Source organism: Pholis gunnellus (assembly GCF_910591455.1).
Source record: "Pholis gunnellus genome assembly, chromosome: 11".
NCBI classification, from domain to species: domain Eukaryota; kingdom Metazoa; phylum Chordata; class Actinopteri; order Perciformes; family Pholidae; genus Pholis; species Pholis gunnellus.
In genome coordinates, this window is record NC_136538.1 from 17,979,550 (window position 1) to 18,003,484 (window position 23,935).

Consider the following 23,935-nt stretch of genomic DNA (forward strand, 5'->3'; position numbering starts at 1 on the left):
CGTCTCTCATCAGCAGCATCTCTGTCCAACTCACCTCTTATCCATCAGTATCTCTTTCTTTGCTTTTCTCTCATGTCCATCTGTGCATCTGTTTGGCACAAATGTGCATCTGCTCAGAAAGGTGCGATACTAAACCGCTCGCCCGGGCAAAGCAGGTGCGACCCCGGGACGTTCAAGCTAAAAAACAGCAGAGCCCCACTCTGCCCTCCTCTTCCAAACCGGCGGCTGGCACTGCAGCCACAACTAAGCAAAGAGACGGTGCTTCGGGGACTAAAAAGACTGCCAAAACCACAGGCAAGACAGGCTCATCCACTCAAGCTAAAGCTAACCCACGGAGCACTAACAACACTAGTCGCGGGATTGGTAAGTTCAGCTAGTTGGGACTGAAGCCAGTTTGCCTGTCAGTGTTCTCAGTGTTCCTGCCTGCCTCCCTGCATGGAAAATGTGCTTGCATCCTTGTTTGAAGGGAATGAAGACTCGCTATAAAGCTGTCTGCACCTGTAAACCACGGCGTCATGCTCTGGAAGAGTTAGTCGAGTCAAGCTTCTGTGAAGTTGCTACTAAATAGTATCTGTCTCTCCCTCTTGATTGCGTCCTTTCCTCATTAGAAGAGATTTCCAGTGTTGTGAGTAACTGTTTGTGAGATCTGTTTCTGAGAATGCAGAAGTGAAAATGTATTTTCTTAGCTCTGTAAACGCCCAATACAACTCTGTGTGTGTGTGTGTGTGTGTGTGTGTGTGTGTGTGTGTGTGTGTGTGTGTGTGTGTGTGCATGTGCGAGAGCACATGAGTGTGACTAAGGTCCGACAATCTCATGTGGTTTTGATTGATTTGATTGATGGCATGATGCAAGGGCATGATCATCTCCCTTTATCCCTTCATCCAGTGTGTGTGTGTGTACTCCATTAACTTACAGCATGGTGGAACATGTGATGTTCATGCAGTCTTTTCTGGAGGCCTCTGTGCGATTTATTTTAAGTTATTGGCGAAGTGGAACAAAAGTTGTTTTCTTAGTGTTTTAATAACGTGTTCAGTATTTTCCTTTCCTCAGGCTGCTTTTACCAGCACACACAGTCACTTCAAAGACAATGAAGGGACTATTTAATTCAGTATGACTTTAAGTATCCCATATTTGAGGCATGTTTGATGATTGATAATGATTAGAAATGGTTATTCTACGACTGAAATATTATGGCCTTTGTGTTTTGTTAATGAATAGATGTTGGTGTGGTCGTGACTCAGCTGGGACCAAAAGGAGCATTTATTATATTTCTCCCATCAACCTTTTTTTCTACCTTTTTAAACAAATTATATTAACTGTACATTTATAAAACACATTGAAAATATTTTTTGCTGGAAAAAAAGATACTTAAATCTAAGTTGGACTAAATACTGGTATAAGACAAGTCATCTGTATAGATAGGACATGAGTCACACCTGCAGAAGATTCTGTAACCTGTGTGTCTTCTGTGGGAGGAAATTGGAGCATCTTAAGAAAAGAAAAAGTCTAATATTTCTCTTCTATCTTTCCCTTGCTCCTGTTTCTCTTCAGCCAAATCCTCCCATCCAAAGAAGACAGGATTCACAGCAAAAAATACCTCCACCTCCACTTCCACCCCTCGTTCCCGTGCATCTAAGGACGCTTTAGCACAGACGGAGGGAACCGATGCACGGACGAACCGGAAATCAAACACTCCCACCTCTTCCTCCGTACCTCAAAAGGCCCCCGCAGAGACTCCGAGCCAGCCTGGGGAGTTAAAATCCTCGCTCCTTTCCTCAAACACCAAGCCTGCCTCATCTAAAGCCTCAGGCAATGAGACAGAGGGAACTCATGCTGCAGAGCCTAAATCTGCTCCCAATGCCTCCACTGCGGGTGAGGAGACCCACAAGGGTATGGGTCCTGGACCCGCCATCCAGTCTCCCCATATCAACAGCGCTACAGAGGACACTTCCTTCACAGTGGGAGAGGCGGGCAGCAGCTCACAGGGGGAGAAACGGGGGAGAGCGGGAGGGGAGGGTGGAGAAGAAGAGAAGAAGAAAGGAGAAACGGAGTCTGCTGCGGAGAACAGCCCGAGGTAAAAATATAGTAGAGAGTAGGTGAAACATTCCTCATGTTTCTTATACTTCTAGAGAACATCTCTACACAGTAGTCCAACTGTCGTCACATGCGGCATGCTTAAAAAAGGATGGCTGACAATATATCTATATTTTTAATTAATTGAGTGCAATCATTTAAATCGATTTTGTAGTATAAGGTGTGTGTGTGTGTGTGTGTGTGGTGTAGAGGAGCAATTGGAGGTGTGAGGTGGAGAAAGAGAATAGAGATGAAGAAGAGGCAGAGAAAGAAAAGAGAGAGAGGGAGTAATAATTACAGTGAGCTCACGCTGTCGTGTTATTGTCTCCCGCAGGTCTGCAGAGGCCCAAGCTGAGAGGCCACAGGGCCTCAGCGTGAACACGGAGCGGGCCATGGTGACGGTGATCCCGGATAGGCCGAGATACAGCCAGACTAGCGACTCTGACTCCGACGGACCAATCCTGTACCGAGAGGAGGAGGAAGACGAGGAGGAAGACGAGTACACAACCAGTACGGGATTAATTGTGTACTCCTAGAACTCGTACGGACATTTCAGAGAAGCTCCTCGTGACCACACGTCATTAACTTTCACGTGTTGGTGTTTTGTACGAGGCTTTGTGTGAGGTTTCATTAAGGATATTCTATTCATTTTGTGAACGCTGTTAAAAATGCCGGAAGGAACAAGCAGCTCTAGCTTTTTATTTACATTTGACACAGAGATGCATGTTCCTCAGAGTACACCGAGTCACCAGTTCGTTAGGTTACTCTTGTAGTTTCACACAGTCTGTACATTCCAACAAGTCATGGTCATTAGCACCTGCAGTTTGTGGTATGTATCAAGCTGACCTGTTTTAAGTGTCACTTAGCGTTCGGTAGAGCTTAGGAACAGAAAAAACAGACCATAATGTCTTAAAAGGGTGTCATGATAGTTGATGCTAAGCACGTCGGCTCTAGAATAACCCAAACGGCTGACATCGTTAGCTATAGGCCGATCTTTGGACCGTCGGTGGACACAATCAAGCCGCCATTACTGCGGTGGCATCTCAGTTGTCCATGCGGGTGGTTAAGAAGCCCGTGACTAGTTCTCACTGTTGTGTCTTTGTTCCAGGCGCTCTGGCCATGAAGATCCGCCGACGAGACACCCTGAACATCAAGCTCGGGAACCGTCCCAGCAAGAGAGAGCTGGAGGAGAAAAACATTCTGCCGAAGAGCTCTGAGACGGAGAGACATGAGCTACGCCAAAAGATAGGCTCCAAACTAGTCAGGTACACACACACACACACACACACACACACACACACACACACACACACACACACACACACACACACACACACACACACACACACACACACACACACACACACACACACACAGCATGCTGTGAAAATGAAGCAAGCTGTGAATTTTCATAGTAGATCAGCAAGGAAACAACAGAGACTGTTTAATATGTTGTGTAGTTGTGGGCGGTGTACTGGTACAAATGATGCATTTCAAAAATCTGTCCTTAAGTTTAGTTTAGCTTTTTCTACCAGATGAGGCAGAACAGCTGGTGACAAACAGCCTTCGGATTAACAACAAGAAAAGTGTGTGAAATAAGAAATAGTTTCAATGTATACAAAATATACACATTTTAAATGTGCCACGTTTCGATCTAACGGAGAGCTTCGATATTAACGAAATCACCATCAACAATCAGTATGTTGACGCAAATACGTTCATTACTCAGGTGATTGTGATCTGCATGATTGAGAGTCAGTCTACTCGCAGGTTGGTCCAATCAGAGCAGAGCTGAACAAATAGAAACATTAAGATCAATATTGAATAAGCATATATATTAAATATAACCTAGACACTACTAGATGTAGAAAGAAAACATAAAAATGTAGAAAAGTAGAAGTATATTAGTAGGAAATAGTAATATATTATTTGCCAAAAAAGGAAAAAAATGTCAGGAAACAGCCAAGTTCAGCTTAGCAATAGGCCAGAACGCCTACATGTTAAATACAATACCTAAGAGGTTGATGAGAAAACTATTGTATAAAAAAGTACAAAAAAGTCCTATACTACTTGTCCAAAAATATATATATAACATTTTCGGGATAAAAAGTTATAACAAAACAAAAAATAAATCACAAATGTTTTTCTTAAGCCGGTGTAATGTTGTTCAGTCTCGTGTGCTCCTGCTAGAGAAGTATGTGAACCCAGTTTTGTCTTTTCAGGCGCCTGAGCCAAAGACCCTCCACAGAGGAGCTGGAGCAGAGAAACATCCTCAAGCGTAAGTTCATGAAATATCTCTGAAACTGAGCGGTGATGCTCCGCAACTTGAAATGAACGGTCTAACATATATATATCTGAGCAAGAAGATGGATGTTCCAGGTTGAACCAGGTACAATATGACTTGTGTGTCTCATTAATCAGATAGTTGAGACAGAATACGGCCGTGTAAGCTACGAGTTACACTGTGCACAATACACACACACATACTACACATAAATATCAAATATTATTTGTGTGTCATGCTACAAAGCTGGCCTGAAATCATCTGCTGGAGGGTTTTGCTGGATCACTTTTTCTGCCAATTTCAGAGCATTTAAGCTTTGAGTATTATCATTTCAAAGTTGTGGTCTAACAAAACCAGTTTCAAACTGCTTTTTCTCCTTCTATAAGCTAAGTAAATATGTTTTATGCTAAGTGGAAAATAAGTGAAAATAGCAGCCCACAATTACGAGGTTTGAATCCAGTGGCTACAACACAGGAAATTAAAATTCAAAACTCAGAAGTCTTTGATTGCTACAACAAATATGACTTAATATAAATTGTTACCCAACAGTTTAACATGACCACAAAGGAACTTAAAGATATCTGAACAGTATTTCTGAGTTCATTCATTTGTTAATACAGTTGTTCCATGAAATACTTTGAAATATACAACAGCTGTTTAACTGCCAGGATGAACCTTCGGCTTCACAACTGGCTGGTGTAGCGATGCAGACCTGCTGACGTAAAGGGGGCTGAAGGGCATGTGTTTACCTTTTGCACCCAGATTGTGCAACCAGTTGGTTCGCAACTTCAGTGCTTGGCGTCCATCTGGAGGTGTTGTTGCTTGTAAGTGTCGTGGTTTACAGTGTAACGCACAGCCTGCGTCCCTCCGATGTGTACAGCACGAAGAACAAGATGACGGATATTTATTGCGTAACTTTTTCATTTAGGAAGAAACGCCAAAAGCAAAAAGCAGTTCTGCTCACTTGTTCTGATTATGGGACATGAGAGTTAGGTGAGATAGTTATTCCAGACTCTGACGGGACTACTATATACACTCTCCGGCCGCTTTATTAGGTACATCTTTAATTCTTTATTATGGCATGGATTCATTCATGGAGCTCCAGCAGGGGAACAACATTCCTCAGAGATTCAGGTCCATATTGACGTGATTAAAATCATGCAGTTGTTGCACATTTGTCGGCTGCACATCCATGATGCAAATCTCCTGTCCCACCACCACCATCGTCTGCACACCACTGGACGTTTATTTCTTATTTGGACCATTCTCTGTCAAACCCAAGATATGTTTATGTGTTTAAATCACAAAGCAGGTCGTCTGGCGACAACCATGCCAAGTTCAAAGTCACTTGAATCAAATGTCTTTGCTTGGTTAGTCTCCATGCCCAAAGGCGTTTAGTGAGCGAGTGTGCCACATACATCCACAAAGACGCCACGAGAGAGAATGCTTTACATATTCAACGCACATGTTACATTCTTTCTCTAGAAGAAATCAAAGGATGTAAGTTCTGTGTATGTAAAGGCAATCACACTGCTTCACAGCCATGGACACATTTTTATAAGGCGAATCAAATCTTGCTGTTTATAAATAGAAGCAGAAGCTTGTTGCAGACACAGTAGTTGTGAAATGACTCTGTTGGCTTTTTCTGCATGCAGAAAAGAATGAAGCAGAGGAGCAAGAAGCCAAGCAAGAGTTAAAAAGGAGACTCTCCAGAAAGGTACTGTAAACGCCAACCACACACACACACACACACACACACACACAGAGAAGAGAGGTCAGGATACAGTGAGTCTATATTTAGCTGCTAATATGTTTTGCTCCACCTTATGATTCACATTAGGAGGCAGACTAGATGCTTTTTTGGAGATATCGGCCCATCTAGTGGACACAGATGGAACTGAGACGTGTATCTCAGTCTCTAGTCCTGATTAAAGAAAACATTTGCTTCCTAGAAACCTTTCAAATAATAAATAGAGGGTGCAATAACAAAATGATGCATAAGCATATCGGCTTAAGACTAAAAAGGACCATTCTTGAACTTTGATGTTTGTCGTCTAATTTCTCTCTTTCTTCCTGCGTGTGTGTGTGTGTGTGTGTGTGTGGGGGTAGCTGAGTGTGAGGCCTACGGTGGCAGAGCTCGTCGAGCGCAGGATTCTGTGTTTTAACGAGTACGTGGAGGTAACGGACGCCAAAGACTATGACCGGCGGGCAGACAAACCCTGGACACGGCTTACTCCCGCCGATAAGGTGCTAAAAGTTAATACGTCGCATTGTAAAAGCTTGACTATTTGTTTCTTATTGTTTGACTACTTTTATCTTTATTATGTTATCAACTTATCCAGCTGTTGCTGATTGGTTTACATACTTTATACATTAAGTGTTATATCGACATGAACATGTGAGTGAACTGCGGGTGGTTAAAGGATGTCAAAGTACACCACATGGCCAAAAGTACGAGGACACCTGAACGTTACACCCATATGTGATTGTTGACTGTGTTATTGCAAAACCTTGAGCAGTGATCGGATGACGTAACAGCCTCCTCTCTTCTATGGAGGCTGTTGTTGCACTCGGTGAAATTCACCTCAGCTTACATGAAGTGAGATGATACATGTGTCGATACACAAAGAATATAAAAGGCAGGCGTGCAGCAGATCTTCGCTGGAGGGCAGTTTCTATGTCCAGCCTGCCCTCTGCTGTTGATGTTTAATACTACACAACATAGAGAAATCCCAGACCATAGACCTCCTGAGCGCTGAACCCTCACCGACTTTAATCTGAATCAACTGCACAGCAGCAACAGAGGAAGAGACAAATGCTGTAAGAGGAAAGAGACAGGACTTCATGTCACCAGATCCATTTTCATATATAGTTTGATAAAACTAACTTTCTGGATACAATAATCTTCTATATCATTTTTATGTTGTTTGACAACAGCAGACAAAAATAAATCAACATAATCCCTGGGGAACAAAGAACAATGCACATGTTTGCTGCTGTGTACATTGTTCATGTGTACATTGTCCTTGCCAGCACATTACAGCATTACATTATGAATTGTGGGTAGTTCCCTGAAGCAAAGTCTGCAGCTACATATTTATGGAAAGTACTCACAAATATAGCTCAAAAGGTCCAATGGGATTAGAGTAGAAAACACAGCTGTGTAATAACTGTGTTATGATGTTGTATGTGTGTTTGGGGAACAGGTGGCCTTGTCCTGCTAGTTGCATTTTTATGAGATTTGTTTGTGTCCTTGAGCAAGACGCTTAACCCCAAAATGCTCCCGTAGCTGTGCCTACGGTGTATAGATAGATACTGAATTGTAAGTCGCTTTGAATAAAAGCGTCTGCTAAATGATTGTATGTAATGTAATGTGTGTGTGTGTGTGTGTGTGTGTGTGTGTGTGTGTGTGTGTGTGTGTATGTGCGTGTTCTGCCCCTCAGGCTGCTATCCGTAAGGAGCTGAATGAGTTTAAGAGCCGGGAGATGGAGGTTCACGAAGACAGCAAACAGTTCACCAGGTACTCGAGCGGTCGATGACCACCATTTAGTCGACCCGCACGATAACTCACACTTCATTAGTGATTCATGCCCATGAATCCTGCAGTTTACGAGTTCACATCGATCAATATTTGTATTACTCTGATCCTCCAGAGCCATTTCCGCCATCATTAAAGCTGTGATCTACACACCTGGGTGGACTCCAGTTCCTTAGCCCAGATCTGTGTGACTTGGTTTATTGTATCGCTGTGCAGAGCGTAGAGAGATCAAGTCCACCCGTAGAAAATATACACAATTTAACTAAAATATTTCACTGATATCAGTTGAAAATGTTCATTTTATCTGAACGCTATTAACCTTGAATCGTTCACCTGTCCATATTCGTATGACCCCGACTGTTAACCTGATTTTGGCATTGTCTATATTGTATATATTTTGGATTTCCAACTTATTTTTATTGTTAGCCGAGACTTTTATATATGCACAGCAATTTCCCTCTGGATAGATAAAGTTTTATCTTTTTGTATTCCGTCATAATTTATGACACTAAAAGCAACTTTATGCTTGCTGCAGTGTTTCGATCAGTCATAACTCCTCAGCACAAAAACACTCTTAAAAACATCATTGCACCAGACGATTTTCATTCTCTAAAGCAATTGGCTGCAGCTCAAGGCCTCTATGAATTCATTTTGTTTAGGGTAAGGACGTTTGAGTGTTTTTGTGCCTGGTGAAGATCCATATTGGATCAAAACTGGGCAGCAGTAGATGATCGAATGCACATCATTTTTGTATGTGGTTTAGGGCTGTCACTTTAAAAAAAAAGAATAAATCAAGTTGGAACAAATGAGAACTAACAACCCATTACAATGTAACCCTGAACTACTATGATTGATTTGTAGATATTACATTTATATTGTACATGTGTGTGTTGTATTTTCACACTTGTGCGTTTGTATTTCCAGATTCCATCGGCCCTAAGCGCTCTCACTGCCAGCTGGACGTCAGCACCACAAGCTCTCCGGTCCACAGCTCCCAGCAGTCCCCCCCCCCCCGGCCCTCCAGACCCTCGGTCCACAGCTCAGTCCATTTTGCTTTGGGATCCTCTTGCAGCTGATGATATACATTTCTGTCTATAGTGACAGTAACAGGTGTGTCTTAAGGCCTTGGCCATCCATGGACACCAGTGAAACATTTGCACATATCTATAGTCAGAACATTGGTGTGCGTAGCGCTCTGATTAGATTATTTATTGCAGATGGCCAGAACATGCTGGTATGTGATGCTTTTTGTTGTTTTGGTTCACTTCATCATAGAGAGCCTCCAGGGAGGGAAAAATTGGGCAAATGTACCTTCTTAGTATAGTGAATGTGGCTCAGCTGTACTCAAGAGTTAAGTGTACTTGCCAAGGTATGCCTTGTTACTAACTGCCAAATGTCCATATATGGGCATCCTCCTAGAACAGGAAATGGCAGCGATTGGATGGTTGCATGCTGGTGTCGGTGCCATATGTCATAGATCAGAGGAGGAGGAGGAGGAGAGGCCGTTTGTTCTGCTCCGATGTGCCTCTCGGAGTTGAAATACTGCAGTTCAGTTTTAGACATATTTAAAGTATATTGCCACTAGAGGGCATTATGACATCAGAGTTATAGTCTGTGAGGATGAAGATGTGAATGTAGATGAAGAATAATCTGCAAGTGTTGTATTTATAACTGCTGAAGCCTAGAGATCGGTGGGCACCCGAGGCTGTTAACGGTGAAGTGCGATGATGGGAATCACTCCAATTCCAGACAATTCTAATCCCTCGGCACTCCTGATGATACACGATGACCTTGTACCATCATATACTGTCTTATGTTGAGTTATTAAGTGCAAACCTCTGTTCACAAAGTGCGGGACTTGCCGTTTAGAGGGTCTGCTTTTTCAAGCTTTGACTTCAGTTTTTTCATTTTAGGCTGAAGCTCTAATTTGGTGCCAAAGAAAAAGCTGATATTTGATTCTATGTTGGTCTTTTGTGCGGCGGACTTCCTGTGATAAATGGAGAACAGGCACCGAGTTTCCCCACTGAAGCAATCAACAGTCCTCTTGAAGAAGTCGAGAAGTACTTTATTTTCCATTTCCTTGAACGTGCTTTTGCGATTGAATCTGTCAGCACATGATAGATACGCAAGGAGAGACCTGCTGACAGGTGGTCCTTATACATTTTGTCCCAACATGCACCTTAAATCCAGGGGTAAAGATCTGTTTTTATCAACAGAGTTTGATTTATGTAAGGCATGTAAAGCAAAAGTAATATATTGATATGTGTTATAGTAATCTAAGCAGACACAAGGGAGGGTATGAAGCAGCGCAATGTATTTCTTGGAAATATGTTTAGACTTTAAAGTTATGGTTTGTCAGCAACGTGGCTGAGGTGGTTTAGTTTTATGGATCTCTAGTGTTCACCTTCGGAGCATTTTCTTCTTTGAAGTGCTCCAATACTCAAGATGTATGTTAATGCCAACGTAAAGGGGATCAATTAATAATGCTTTGTTTTTGTGTGAATGCCAGAATGTCTTGCTGAGCTATCAGAAACAGAAAAGTCAAGAGGCGAGATGTGGAAGGACAGATTTGCAGACAGAGAACCTGAACTTATAACTTGCTCTCAACTATATAATACAACTGATATACGAAGCTGGGACAGAAATGAACCAAACCTTGGCCTCAACGTTCATATAAGAATTAAACAAAAACGTTCATATAAGAATTAAACAAAAACATGTTTTTCTTCCCAGCACATTTGGACTATAGAGGAGATGTCAGCTGACAAGTGGTTGACAAATTGAGCTTGCTGACGTCCAAAGGCTTGTGTTCTCATAATAGACCTCCAACCTCGACAACACTCGTCATTCTTACAAATAAGAACTGAAAAAGATAGATTTATTCTTTCTGCTTCTGAATGAGCTTGTAACATGAAATGATGGAAAAGAACCAAGAGTATTCATTCACGCGAATGTCTATGTTGCTATATATATATAGATTATTTTGTACACATACATGTATATCGAGCATGTGCATACATTGAATTCAATTTTACTACAAATATGACCCAATAGAACTTTGATGTGAATGTTTTAAACTCGTACTTTTAGATGTCTTATTTGCCCCAGACAAGAAAGAAATGAAGAGTTCAGAACGTGCGTCAGTGCTGTTTCTAGGCAGCATGCTAAAAACAGTATGTTGAATAACTGCCACGTCTTAACCAAACCTACCGGTTACCTAAACAGACAGTATACAGGAAGTTAACAATCAAACATCTTATTTTGTATTCTGTTCCACCTTCACTTTAGCTGAAGTCGGGCGCAATGCAGTAGATATTTCATGGATGGAGGCTCCGTTTAAAAGCAATTTATAAACCTTTCTGGACTTCACTTTTGATTTATTTCTTCAGATGACCGTAGGTCACCTTGCACAAACTATAAAACGAAAAAAACAGGATGTGACTTGAAATTGTATTTGGTTCAGGCAGAGGATATAATCCAGATGCATTTTATAAGTGAGTAAACAGGATTCGGTCTATAAAGGTGAACGTAATGCATCAAAGACTGTAATAAACGTTTTAGATACACAAATATAAAGTGTTGGTGGAACAGCTTTGATCATAAATATGCTGCTGGCATCTCTGTAGAAAAGACAAGTTCATCTTAAAGACAAGTAACATTTATTTTAACCGAGCCTATTTAGCATTTATAAGCAGTATATGATGAGTAAATGTTTATATAGGTTTAAGCAGATAAAGACATTTAAAAGCAGCTCTAACCAAATAAGTGAGTCCAGCTCATTCTTTAACAGTCCGGTCCACAACGTTACTGTTTTGGCTCCCACTGCTCTCATGGTGTGATTTCCGCCACAACAGGAAGCTGTTTTCAGAGAAAAAGCTTTGAAAAGCCACTTTATACTACCTGCTCAGCAACAAAGCGCAGACACACAGTAAGTGACTCGCTGGTGAACGTAGTGGGGCATTTAGCAGCTAAAGAGACACATCGATTTCCTTCAGGATTTGGTGGAGACCAAAAACAGAGCTAAAAGAGAGAGAATAGATTTGCCATTTGGGCTCAAACATGACTCCAAATGAAGGATGATGTTACTCCGTAATTGCTGAATTTGTAAATAAGTAGATGTTTGCCATATCAACTGAAAAAGTTGATATGTAAAATATTACATATGTAAAATATTATAACCTATTCGTTATTGTATTTAATGTCTAGTTGACTTGATGACAAGTATTAATAACACATTTATAAATGGTTTTAAACCTGTCTGAATGATTTTAAATGTGTGAATAGCTCATAGGTAAACAGACATGAAATACTGTGCTATCAATCATTCATTAGCTGTTTATGCAACAAGTATGATGCTGAATCATAGAAGTTAGAATTGGTGACAAAGTACATTAATACACTTAAAAATGTCTTTTATATTTGCTTAGAACTACATTATAGGTAGCGCGTTACAAACCTTTTATGAAGTGTTAATATACTGCTTATAAATAAATAAGTGGTGAAAATAAAAGTGTTACCTAATAAGATTACACTGTTTGTGTAAATCCAGGGTTAGAGCTTGTTATCTATTTTAAACGCCCAGCTGACTTTCTAATACTGAAACTACTTCACAAGGGAGTCCTGGTCTGGACTGTCATCACATCTAAATCTTATTTTTTTGCAACACTGGTGCATAAATCCATGTTGTAGTCCAGAATGAGTTGTAGGTGTTAAATCATGACCAGTCAGTATTAATCACAAGGAGCGAGTCCTGTAAACACTTTTACGGCTGCAGTCTGTTTCATCTCATCTGCTATGGAACTGTGAAATAAACCCAATAAACCCAAAGAAAAGTTACGATAACCCAACGCTCATTCCTTTGCATCGTTGAAGTATTAAACACACAATTCCTGCCATTATATTTATTTTGAAAAAAAATCTCTAAAATTCCAGTTGGTTTAAAGCATTCACAGACACTTTGATGCTCGTTTTTCCCGGCTGCTGGAGGCTTCCACCATGAAAATGAAAATGTTTACATTTGAGGATGTCTGCTGTTGTAGTGGTGCTTGAGGCTTCCTTTATCACTTCCACAAATCAACCCCCCCCCCCCCCCCCCCCCCCCCCAAATACAATCAAGAAGCCATAATCAGACTACTGCTGCGGTTGACCCTAAAGCCTTTATTCTTCAACGTGTAATGTGATCATGTGAGATTCACAGTAAGGTATCATTATAGGGATCACAAGTGTCATTCGCAATGTAAATCCTCCAGCTTTAAATGGATTGATCTTTTTTTTTTTTATCTTTGAAGTCATAGGATGATGTCATATATCCCCCAAACAGCTACTGTTATGTCCAAACTGTGTACATTGTTTTTGTATATAAAGAATCATGGAAAAACCTCTATTTTGTCATCTTGTTTTTTCTCGTCATGTGAGCATTAAATACTTTAATCACATACGTAAAAATGGGCTTGAGCATATTACACAGGAATGTATAAATAAAAGTGTGTCAGCAGTAATATGGATGCAAACAGGCAGAGTCCTGAGTATTGTTTTTATAGATTCAGATAAAACATTTACATGTGCCCAACAAGCCTGTAAGAAAAGAAATATTTTTAAATATATTACATCATTCCTTTCAGAATTTCTTTTTTTTATTATTCCCACTAATGTCACAAGGACAGGTATGAGATCAATCTACAGCCTATCTGGAAATTTAAATGTGGGGCAATTAGCCTTTCAACGATATATTTTTTTTTTAAATGAAGAAAGCCTTTAACGCACTTGTCTCTTCACCTTCCATGTGCCCTGAATTTGAATAATTGTCGAGGATGACAGCGTAATGACTCTTTAGCAAATATGCATTGAACCTCGCTATGCTTTTTGGCTCTCACCGAGATTCTGGGTTACAAAAGGCCAAACTAATCTGCTAAAAGTGGTCCAGACTGAAATCTCTTAACTGTCGGATGGATTGCCATGATATTTGTATAATTAAAATTTTATTATACTATATTCATCCCGGTAATGGGGAAATTTGTCTCTGCATTTGACCCATCCCTGTATATAGGGAGCAGCTGCCATATATACACAGGACAACCCTCGCTCCCCCATGAGCCACGGTCGCCCCAAATATATGTATAAACGTTCATTGTGCCCAGAGAATGAATCCTCATGACTTTAGTGATCCTCTGAACTTTCTTCCTGTGCCATCACGGCATCTACATTTGTAGTTTTGAGTGAGATGTCTCAACAACTATTAGATGGATTGCTATGAAATTTGGACATTCATGCCCGCTCATGATGAATTGTAACAACATTCACCATCACATACATTTTGTATTCAATCGTTTAATTTATTGCTAAATACCTGTAAAACTAATGACATTCCCATCAACCTCAGTGGTGCTTTGTGTCAAGTGCAAATTAGCAAATGTTAGCATGAAGCTATGATTATGAACATTTTGAATCAGATGAACATCGGCGTGTTGGGATTGTGAGCATATGTTAGCGTTGATGTTAAATCCTCACAGAGCTGCTGCAGACACTTGCGTTAATGATGTCTAGTCTCTCTCTTTTCGTCGAATCCACATTGATGCGATTAAAGTAATGCATCACTGTATACTGAAGTTAAAATAAGAGCATCAACACTGACAAATTTGGTAGTCTGTTAATATTTCTCTACCCGTCTTTTCACACGTGTGGCTCAGTTGCAAGGAACTCTGAGAAAACAAAATAAATCAATCACTTTTATTTCATGTCGTCATACAAATCAGTTTAATTTGACAAATGCAAAACAAGACGGTTCCAGTAACTCCAATAGCTGCTCCCCAAACAGAGGTAGGTAGAGAGGTGTGTGTGTGTGTGTGTGTGTGTGTGTGTGTGTGTGTGTGTGTGTGTGTGTGTGTGTGTGTGTGTGTGTGTGTGTGTGTGTGTGTGTGTGTGTACCAATTTGCAAACCTAATGCGACAAAGAGGACTCACAGTCAAACCGCTTTACTCTGCCGTGCCATTAAAAACTACAACCGCTTTACTCTGCCGTGCCATTAAAACTACATTTTGCCAAATAGATGTGATGGTCTCAGAGTGCATGGCATCTTAATGCATGTGTTCCCAGCATCCCTGAACCTTTGTGCTAGTGTGTGTTTTTGGTTTATATATGGGAGGATCTCTATGTGAACCACCATTAAAGTATCAAAGCACCAGCCCGTTCACTCTAATCAACCTCATCCAGAGGACGAGCCTGCCTTTTAAAGAGGATGTGGCTGTAATGGATTGATTCTGAAGAAGAGGACAAGGAGATGAAAGCCGGAGAGTGAAGGAGACAAGGGACGAGGAGATTCGGAAATTTAGATTGCAGAGACAGTGGTGGTAGGAAAGGTGTGAATAACCTTCAACTTTAATTGCCTTCTCTGATAACCTGCTGCCTTTGGAATCGATTTTACAGAACATATGTGCAACAGCTTGACCTCAGTGACAGGAAAGGTGTGAATTAAAGTTTTTGATTTGCTTGTGATGTACGGCCTCTTGTCGACTTTGCTGCTCCCTTGCACAATAGACAGTGGTGATAATCGATTTTATAGAGCGAAGCAGGACAGCTAGGAGAGCTAGATAACTGGAGCAGCTGGTGCTTATACCTGGAAGATGTCCTCCTGGACCACAGTGGTCATAAACCTCCTCCTCTCTCACAGACAGACACTTCTCTCACCTCACCACATCCACTCCGTAAATCCTCAGCTTAATCTTAATTAAACTTTTACAAAAAAAAAAAAGTTTGCTTTTAATTTCCTCTGCTCAGAACTGTCATGAAAAGGTAATTGTTCTGTAAGAAGTGAGGGTGACAACCTGTATTTTAAAAAGTTAAACAGGATTTCTCATTGTGCAAAACTGCTATTTCATCATAAAGACCCAGCATACATTCGCTTACCTCTTCTGAGGGCCGTTATTCCATCTCTGTTTGCATTTAATAAGAGAAGACGATGCCAGGCACGCTCTCCAGCATTCTTCACAGAAAATACTCATGTTCTCTCCCCCGCTGAGGAGTCATTATCCGTGTGTTTTATCTTGGATGTTGCCACTCCACTAATAAGCCTATCTGAGTAGTAGAGATGGAGAGAGAAGGTGGAAGAATAGGAGGAGGGGGGGTGATGTTTGAAGGAGGGGGTGTGAGGGGTAAAGAAGAAGAGAGTGGAGGAGAACAATAATGGATCAAACAGGAGACTGGAAGAGAAGGGCAAAGATAATTGGATTGTGGGAGCATTCATATTTGACGAGGGTGAAGGTGCTTCCTTGACCTTTTCACCGCCTGACTGAGGTCCTGTGTAATCAGAGACCCAAAAGTGACGCTCACATCAGCGTGAACACATATAGGGCGAGTGGTTATTGGAAGATGTCACTCACTCTATTAGTTACCTTTAATAAAATGCAAACATGCAACGATGTCATTGCAGTTTCCAGTCTAATTATAGCTTTCAAAAAAGCACCTGTAGGAACATAATTAATCGCCTCACTTAAAAAGGCTCCGCGGGGTCCTGAGTGGTCACAGAGGTGAGGTGATAATGAACTGCCATGTGAGATTAGATCGATGCAGTGGGTGTTGAACTGCGAGAGGTTTAAGCAGGCCTGTACTTACTAACATCTCAGTACCAGCGAGATGGGTCCTCACCAGCGGGAGAAAAAAAAAAAAAAAGGTTTGTACAGTTAAACTGCTTCAAGTGGAGCTGAACTTCATCTCTCTGGAGGTTTCAGCTTGAGTACCTCTGGAAAATAGGAAAACCGTGTGGGTGAGGAAAACGTTCTGCATATCCAAAATGATTATTAATTTAAAAATAAACCAAATTAAATGACAATAGTCTTTGAGTTAATTCATTCATACTCACAAATGGTATAAAATTAAACAATATTGGAGTTAATTAAATATTTCTAGCACACATTAAGAGAAAACAAGACATTTTATTTCACAAATATCAGGGTCTCTCTGTCAGCTTGGGGCCTTAGTGGGTTTATTCCCTTCACCTCATATGTGATCAGTTTTTCCTGCAAATATAACATGAGTATTATGAGTGTCCTTGTACTGTAAAAGTCTTTATAGTGTGTGTTGGTAGGCAGGACACAGCATCTAGTCATTGTGAAGGTCAGAAGGAAAAAAACAAGATGTTTCACACACACTGCTCTTTCCCTTTGCTGAATGAAAACACTTTACAGAACATTTTTCATGTTAGCGCAGTATAATTTCACATACCGAAAAAGATTTCACCACCGTATTGAATGTGTGGGGAGATATAAAAGTCATCCTGACCAGCCCATTTAATAATTTCTCCTGTCTGCTGGGGATTTTCTCAGTAGACTAACACAGTATTTTAAGTAAATTTAAGTAAATTAAAAAAGCTGCGCAGAGGAGGTCTCTCTCAGAGTGCTTTACCTACAACGTGGGTATGGAAGCTGTATTTGTGAGAGTCTGATCAAAGTACTCCCACCTGCAAACCGTATTCCCATTAAAAAGTCCATCTCCACTAATGTAGCTGGAAACTGTGGAGCAGACGTCTATTTATGTGCTCAGAGCAAACAAGTCAAGCATTTCATGCGAATGTTTATGCGTGTGTGTGTGCGTGCGTGCGTGAGTGAGTGATGGCACACCGACAGACCTCACGCTGCTTTCATGCCTGACTTGGCAGCGCCGTCTTCACGACTCTCACAGTGAGGACAGATGGCAAGGACTTACCCCACTAAGTAACCCTCCAGCGCACGCGCACACACACACACTTCCTTGGAACCCACTGACATGTCTCTCAATCCAACAATGAGTCATGCATAGCATCCTCTCCCACCAAGTGTCTGTATTTGGGTGTGCTTCTGGCTGACAGCGCGCTTTGATAAATCACCTGAAGTCAGCAAGTCAAACCTCAGCGCCCGCTGCTCGTTTTCAGTCACACGTCTCCCTTCGCCTGCTGCCAGCAAAAGCCCTGTATCGACTGCAACGTCAAGCCTCGACTCTACATCAAACACCCTGAGGCGATTTGCATTGTGACATAATTTTCCTCATGGCTGGGTGGCATATTAAACCGACACTCCTGATCAAAGGCACTGATTCAAAGTCAACGCAGGAATAATTTCCTTAATGTCTGCGGTGTTTCGTGGCAGTTTCTAAGCCGTTGCCACTGCTTGAGAAGTAAATTTGCACTTTGAAATCTAATCGCTATCACTTGCTTTAAAAAGGTGTGCAAATGAAAATAAACCAGACAATTAGTAGCTTCATTAAGCACATATACAGTGTGAGCATCAGCCACCTCTTCAAATTACGTTTTTTTAATTTTTTCCCTCGACTTGAAGGATAAACTGTTTTTCATTAAATAGACATACTCTTGGGCCCCAACGAGCCCCATCTGGGGTTCGCTTGGTTCCAACATTTGGTTCTGAATGTCGTAGAATGGACTTTTCATGAAATAAATATTAATGCTACACACATGCTATATACCGAATTAACGAAGAAATGCTGAGCAACTTAATCATGTAAACCATTTTACACACCATTATACTAACTAACTAAGAAGACTTTCCACAATATCACGTATTTTTCGCCATGAGTCTGCGAGCTTCGCACTCCGGAGACGGCTACGAACAAAGAGCTAACAACTATCATGGCCGACCAATACATCTAACAGCAAGAATTCGACCACGAATCCAGAGAATTTCTCTCCGTTAAAGCATTACAGAGATACAAGCCAACAAGCACCACAACACCAAGCCACTCAGCAGCAGAAAAACTGTGAAAGCTCCTTACTTTGAGAAGAATCATGAAGAAAAGGGTCCAATAATCCGTTCACGGCTAAGCTACACTGTTGCTATGTATATCCGGTGTTTTTTTTTAACTGTTTCCTGGTGAAAGGGGGGCTAAAACAAGCCTTGGGGACCGGGGGGAAGGGATTTGCGTTTTCGGCGAATCGGTTTTACGCACGGAGCAGGAAGGCGAATTTTGGATTTTTACTGGCTAACGATTCTGTCAATCATCACCAGCTTACGCCCAGTGTCTCCCTGAGACTCTGACGTTTCGAAAGAGGTGTCATAGTCTGAATTTGACCAATCATAGGCCCAGAAAGCACCACTCACACACACATGACGATTGCGGTCAGACGAGAATGGATCCATGGTTTACAGGCTCTGAGAGGAATCAGGCTCTCAAATTGATGCCAAACTGCTGGATTTGGATGTTTGAACAATATTATTGATAAAACAAGTGAAACATATAGTTATATAGTATATAAAAGTGCAATGGAACAGCTAGTTCCAAAATGATGACCTCGCTAACATTTTCTGTACTGAAACCTCTAACTTTTTTATTCTTTACTTTATCAAAGCCACATTTTTTTAGAGACTCCTGGCCGGTTGTGCTATGATTTGGGAGAGTTTTGAGGCTAGCCAGGGCCTCATAAAAAATATATATTAACAATAACATTGCTTTTTTTTCAGGCGAACCTGACAATTTTCAATTTGAGCTGTGTGCCATCTTCATTTAGTGTTAACCAGTGACATATACACAATATTTACCCATCTGAACAAATCTCACAAGTGCTTCTGTTATTAAAAAAAAAAGATTATTCAAATAGACCTCGTAGTTAGAGATCTACACTCTCTCGAGTATGGGTATGCAATTTTCGAGCAGAGGCCTAAAAATAGGCTTAGGGTCCAAGACTTTTAAACACGTAGCAATGTCTAACTCTACTCGGCAATCAGCCGCAACGACACACAGCGTGGTCAGGATGTGTGGGTAAGTCATGCACAGATGATCTGTGTGCACTCAAATGTGTGGGTGGATGATTGGGTACGTTTGTGTGTGCGCGCCTAAATGTGGTGCATACGAGTGAGACTGTGTGGGTGGACAACAGTTCGTTGAATCTGCTAAGCCAAACAAGGGAAATTCACTGCTGAAACATACCTCTGTGCAGTATACACACAGACAGCTGATACGCTTCACCCGTGTTAGAGGTTGTTAATATTCTAGCCGGCGGTTTATATTTTCCAAAATGAAAATCAAGTTTGTCGTGCTCTTGTGCTTCAAAGAAATAGTTTTCTACAGTCCCAGTCTATGAGACTTTTTCAAAGTCCTATTTCAAATTAACTTAGAGTACTCTGCACACGCACACACGTATACTTATATATATATATATCATTGATACCAATATCAATTGTAATTGGTAACCAAATGTTTCCTGGTTTCCGAATTTCTGTCTGCGCTTATGCACATGTTGAAGCTTCATTTAATAAGTTATTTTATGTCTTTTTCTTCATCATTTTTCTCTTCTGTGGGATGGAATAAATCCACTATTGAATGCATAGAATAGAATTTACCCAATTTGTTCTAATGGCACAGATGGAATTTGCAGATAGATGGTGAATTAAAAGAAACGCTTGAATACGGTGAGTGAGAGAAATTTAAATGCCAGAGTGGTCACTGAGCAACTTAATGTAGGAAGATGTTGTGAATCAACCAAACTGAACATGGAAACTATGTGTGCTACACCACCACCATTCAAATTCCAACTGAGGGACGGTCTCTTAGAAGAATAGTGTGCATCTCTTCTAGCGCATGACAGAAACCTACCGTTGTCACTTATCTGTATACATATTATGTAGAAATGACTACATTTTAAACGGTAACACATGAATTTTAATTAAATCAAAACAGAAAATTCAACTGAAAGTAACACCAGTCTTTTCCATCTCTTCTAAAAACAGGTTTAGATCTTGAAGCCTTTCCTTACTTTAACATTTGTAGTAAAAAAGAAAAAGCACAAACATCGTGTAAAAACCTCCACAGCTCACTCCAGAGTAATTTATGCATCATCAGGTTTGTCTAATGGGGGTCCACATGGTTGGAGCATCTTCTCCATCAGGTTGAAGCGGACTCTGGCTTTGCTCTCGTTCTCAGCGACAGAGAAGTAGTTGAGCAGGTCGAAATGTCCCATGTAGGAGCAGTAAGAGTCTCTGTGCTGGTTGACCAGCCATTCCCACTTGCTGGTGTCGGCGTGTCCTGTACCGATGTACTTAGACTGAAGATGCTCCAGTTGACTGTGGATGTTGTATCTATCGGTCATTCTCGCTGAGATGAGGGTCCAAGAGGCTCTAGACAAAAGTCAGATGCAATATCAGTATATACATTCATAATGAGGCAAACTGATTGAATGTTAGCATTGTAAGCGACTGTATTAGTTTTTAGTTTAAAATGCTAACTTTACATATCGAGCTCAATATAGTTATTGTAACATTAAGCACTTTCTGTGTGCTTGAGCTAGCTACGTGCTCAAATTAAAGTAAATAACTCCCTCGCTTTGAGCCATATCACATTCATGTTAAACGTTTAGAATGCTGACGTTATACTATTAATTAATAATGTTAAGTTAGCACAACAAGACAGCTCAGTCATTATAAAGTCAACTACTCTTTGTGTTTGACATAGTTACTTGCTTAATACAACCATAACATAAATAAAATTGCTACCCTTGCTTTCTACTGCTTTTACAAAGCAGCAGCTAGCATGCTAACGTTGCTTTCAATGGCTTTCTGGCTAACAGTAACGTGGAGTTAGCTAATGCTAGCTGAATACAAGTATCCTCGAACCGTCACTTAAAACTGCTCTTTTCGCTACACATGTGTTTCTAAGTGATCATGATGCTTTCAAATGCAAAATAGACTTACTTGATAAAATGTGAGGAGTGTAGAGCGAAGGCTGAAGATGTAAATAATCTTTCAGTGCGTTCGGGGTTCGTCGCAATGCAATGAAACGGTGACTTCCGGTTGGTTTCCCGTTTACAACGAACCGGGAAGAAACAACGCCTGTGAGACTTTAGTTCCTCTTCTCCAATTCATATTAAAATGTGCTTTAATGGACTGGCCATGACGGTTAAGTACAGTGTTGCCTCACCAAGTTGTACATGGTTTAATACAAATAGATAAGAGATAACGTAATGCCAATGGTGTGAACCACAGAGGAAAAAAGCTAACCTAAAAATAACAGTTTTTCTAGCAGGTATACTGTGTATCATGTTCATCTTGCTTTAACATGTTATTGTTTCCTATTTTACAATAAACACAAAGCTGTATCTTAAGTGTTTTTTTCTTAAGTGAACTTGTACTACATTCTAATATTTCTATTGGTGCTTTAATTATGGGCAGAGTTGTTGTTCATCTTAATTACAGAGTACTTATAGAGTGCGCTCATCCCTGAAGCTTTAAAGAAAAGAAAGGTGCACATTTTTGTTAAGGTTATCTGGTTTTATTATAGCAAAGCTAATTCCCAACTCAGTCACCCAATGGGAGCACTTTGGACTATTACCTGACTCTTGCACAGGTTCTTTTATTTTTTTGATTTCAAATAAATTGGTTGTTTCTCATTACAAACAGCAGTGGGGGAGACCAAGAGGAAGAAAAATGCAATATTCCTAGTAATGGGTAGCGGTAGTGGTGTCCTCAGCAGATAACATCCACTGGGTCAGACTACCTTAACAAGATATGGTACATAAACCCCTCATACATTAAAAAATATTTTTTTGCTGCCTTTACCCAGGAACATTACTGCTTTTGTTCCCACTAGAGCCATGGTGAAAGATTTACAGCTTTCTTCCCCCCTAGCTCTCGTTGTGGCAATATGCACATGGAAAATTGACTCTGACTTCTGTTCCCACAGGGAGGTAATTTGCCTGAACATTTACAAGTTATGGTGCACGGGGGAAAGGTATTGTTCATAGATGTTGGTGGCACTGTTTGTTGTTTTTTATGTCTCCAGCCAGCGTTGAATATAAATAACAAAAAATCCAGAAAGAATCAACAAAGTTTGCCGTGATAATGGATCAATATTAAAAGCAAAGTAAGAGGTTAATTTCCACTAGCATGCGAAAAGCTAGGCATTCAAGTCGTTAAAAGAAATTTAGATATCAAAAAATCTCCCAACATAATACAATCACATCACTGAGGTTCACTTTCATGTGTGATTACAGCATACTCTATTCAGTTAGGTCCCATGAGGACTGCTGCTCATATTGATTGTCTGTATAGCTCACCCGCTCTGGAGAAAAGGATAATAATTCGGTATGAAGGATAACAGTGATAAGAGAGGAAGGTCCATTTATCACACCGCACCATGGAGATCAGGGATAGAGATTACATTTCTGATCACACCCTGGCAGCAACCGCTGGGAGTGAGGTCAAAGACATCTTATTAACCGTGGTGACAATGGTATATTGTTCTTATGTCAAGCAGGGGTGCCCAGAGGATCTTGTGAGCCTTAATTAGTTTCCATTCCTTTATGTTTGTGGTATACTGTAGTGCCACGTATTCAGTTTTTATGGGTAAAATAGGAGTTCAATGTGGTTTGAGGGATAAAACCAGACTGTATCTCCAGTCCCTTGGCACAAGAGAAGCTAAATGCACAATGAGGGCAGCAGACAGAAAAATATGTGGGATTCGCATCTAACTGAGAATAAAGACACACTTATAAGTGTGCCATTAGCCTTCTGTAATCTACTTGAAGGAGGAGAAATTACATTGAAGGGGGATTGTTAATGAGATGTGCTGTTCCATTATGCTTAACAGGACTATTATTGAGTCCATTGTTATTTGGTTCTCATTATTGGGAAATGGAGACTTGGGAAATATTAAGGTGTTAAAGTAAGAGTAGCCAGGCCCACTTACAGTATACAGAACCTTTAAGCAGAGCTTCAAAAGACCTTTTCAGTGGAAAGTGGGATGTTACGGGGAATCAGGTGTGGAGTGTGTCTTCGAAGATGGTATTAAAACTACTCTGTACAATGCCCCTTATGAAGAGCCTTTTATGAAGGTTTCTAACTGCTCCAACGCCTGAAAGATGCTCTGGCAGAAAAAGGACAGTATGCTGTGTATGAAGGATCACTCATGGAGACAAAGCAACCTTCAGGGCTTAGAAATGAAGCTAATGCCTTGTGTCTAAAAACAGTAGTTCATCAATGAAGCTGGCTCCAAAAGTGAATCAATCCCTGTAGACCCCGATGTTAAAATGCCCAGCAAAAATAAACATGTTTACAGCCTGCTACAAA

General features: G+C 40.7%; 2 protein-coding genes across 2 annotated transcripts in view; one reads left to right on the forward strand and one right to left on the reverse strand.

Moving 5' to 3' along the window:
* The window catches only part of phactr2 (phosphatase and actin regulator 2), a 38,426-nt gene extending 25,150 nt beyond the window's left edge, over positions 1–13,276 (forward strand). The window contains exons 5-13 of the mRNA XM_079168585.1: positions 118–363; positions 1,552–2,074; positions 2,408–2,583; positions 3,182–3,338; positions 4,296–4,351; positions 6,013–6,074; positions 6,467–6,604; positions 7,801–7,877; positions 8,820–13,276. Of these exons, the coding sequence (XP_079024711.1) occupies positions 118–363; positions 1,552–2,074; positions 2,408–2,583; positions 3,182–3,338; positions 4,296–4,351; positions 6,013–6,074; positions 6,467–6,604; positions 7,801–7,877; positions 8,820–8,835 (1,451 nt within the window). The 3' untranslated portion in view covers positions 8,836–13,276. The remainder of the gene's footprint in view (positions 1–117; positions 364–1,551; positions 2,075–2,407; positions 2,584–3,181; positions 3,339–4,295; positions 4,352–6,012; positions 6,075–6,466; positions 6,605–7,800; positions 7,878–8,819) is intronic.
* A 7,247-nt stretch (positions 13,277–20,523) lies between these two features.
* sf3b5 (splicing factor 3b, subunit 5) lies at positions 20,524–21,673 on the reverse strand. Its single transcript, XM_079168345.1, has 2 exons — positions 21,563–21,673; positions 20,524–20,989 (listed from the first exon to the last, which is right to left on the reverse strand). The coding sequence occupies exon 2, from the start codon at positions 20,959–20,961 to the stop codon at positions 20,701–20,703; it is 261 nt and encodes an 86-aa protein (XP_079024471.1). The 5' UTR covers positions 20,962–20,989; positions 21,563–21,673; the 3' UTR covers positions 20,524–20,700.
* Between the last annotated feature and the right edge of the window lie 2,262 nt (positions 21,674–23,935).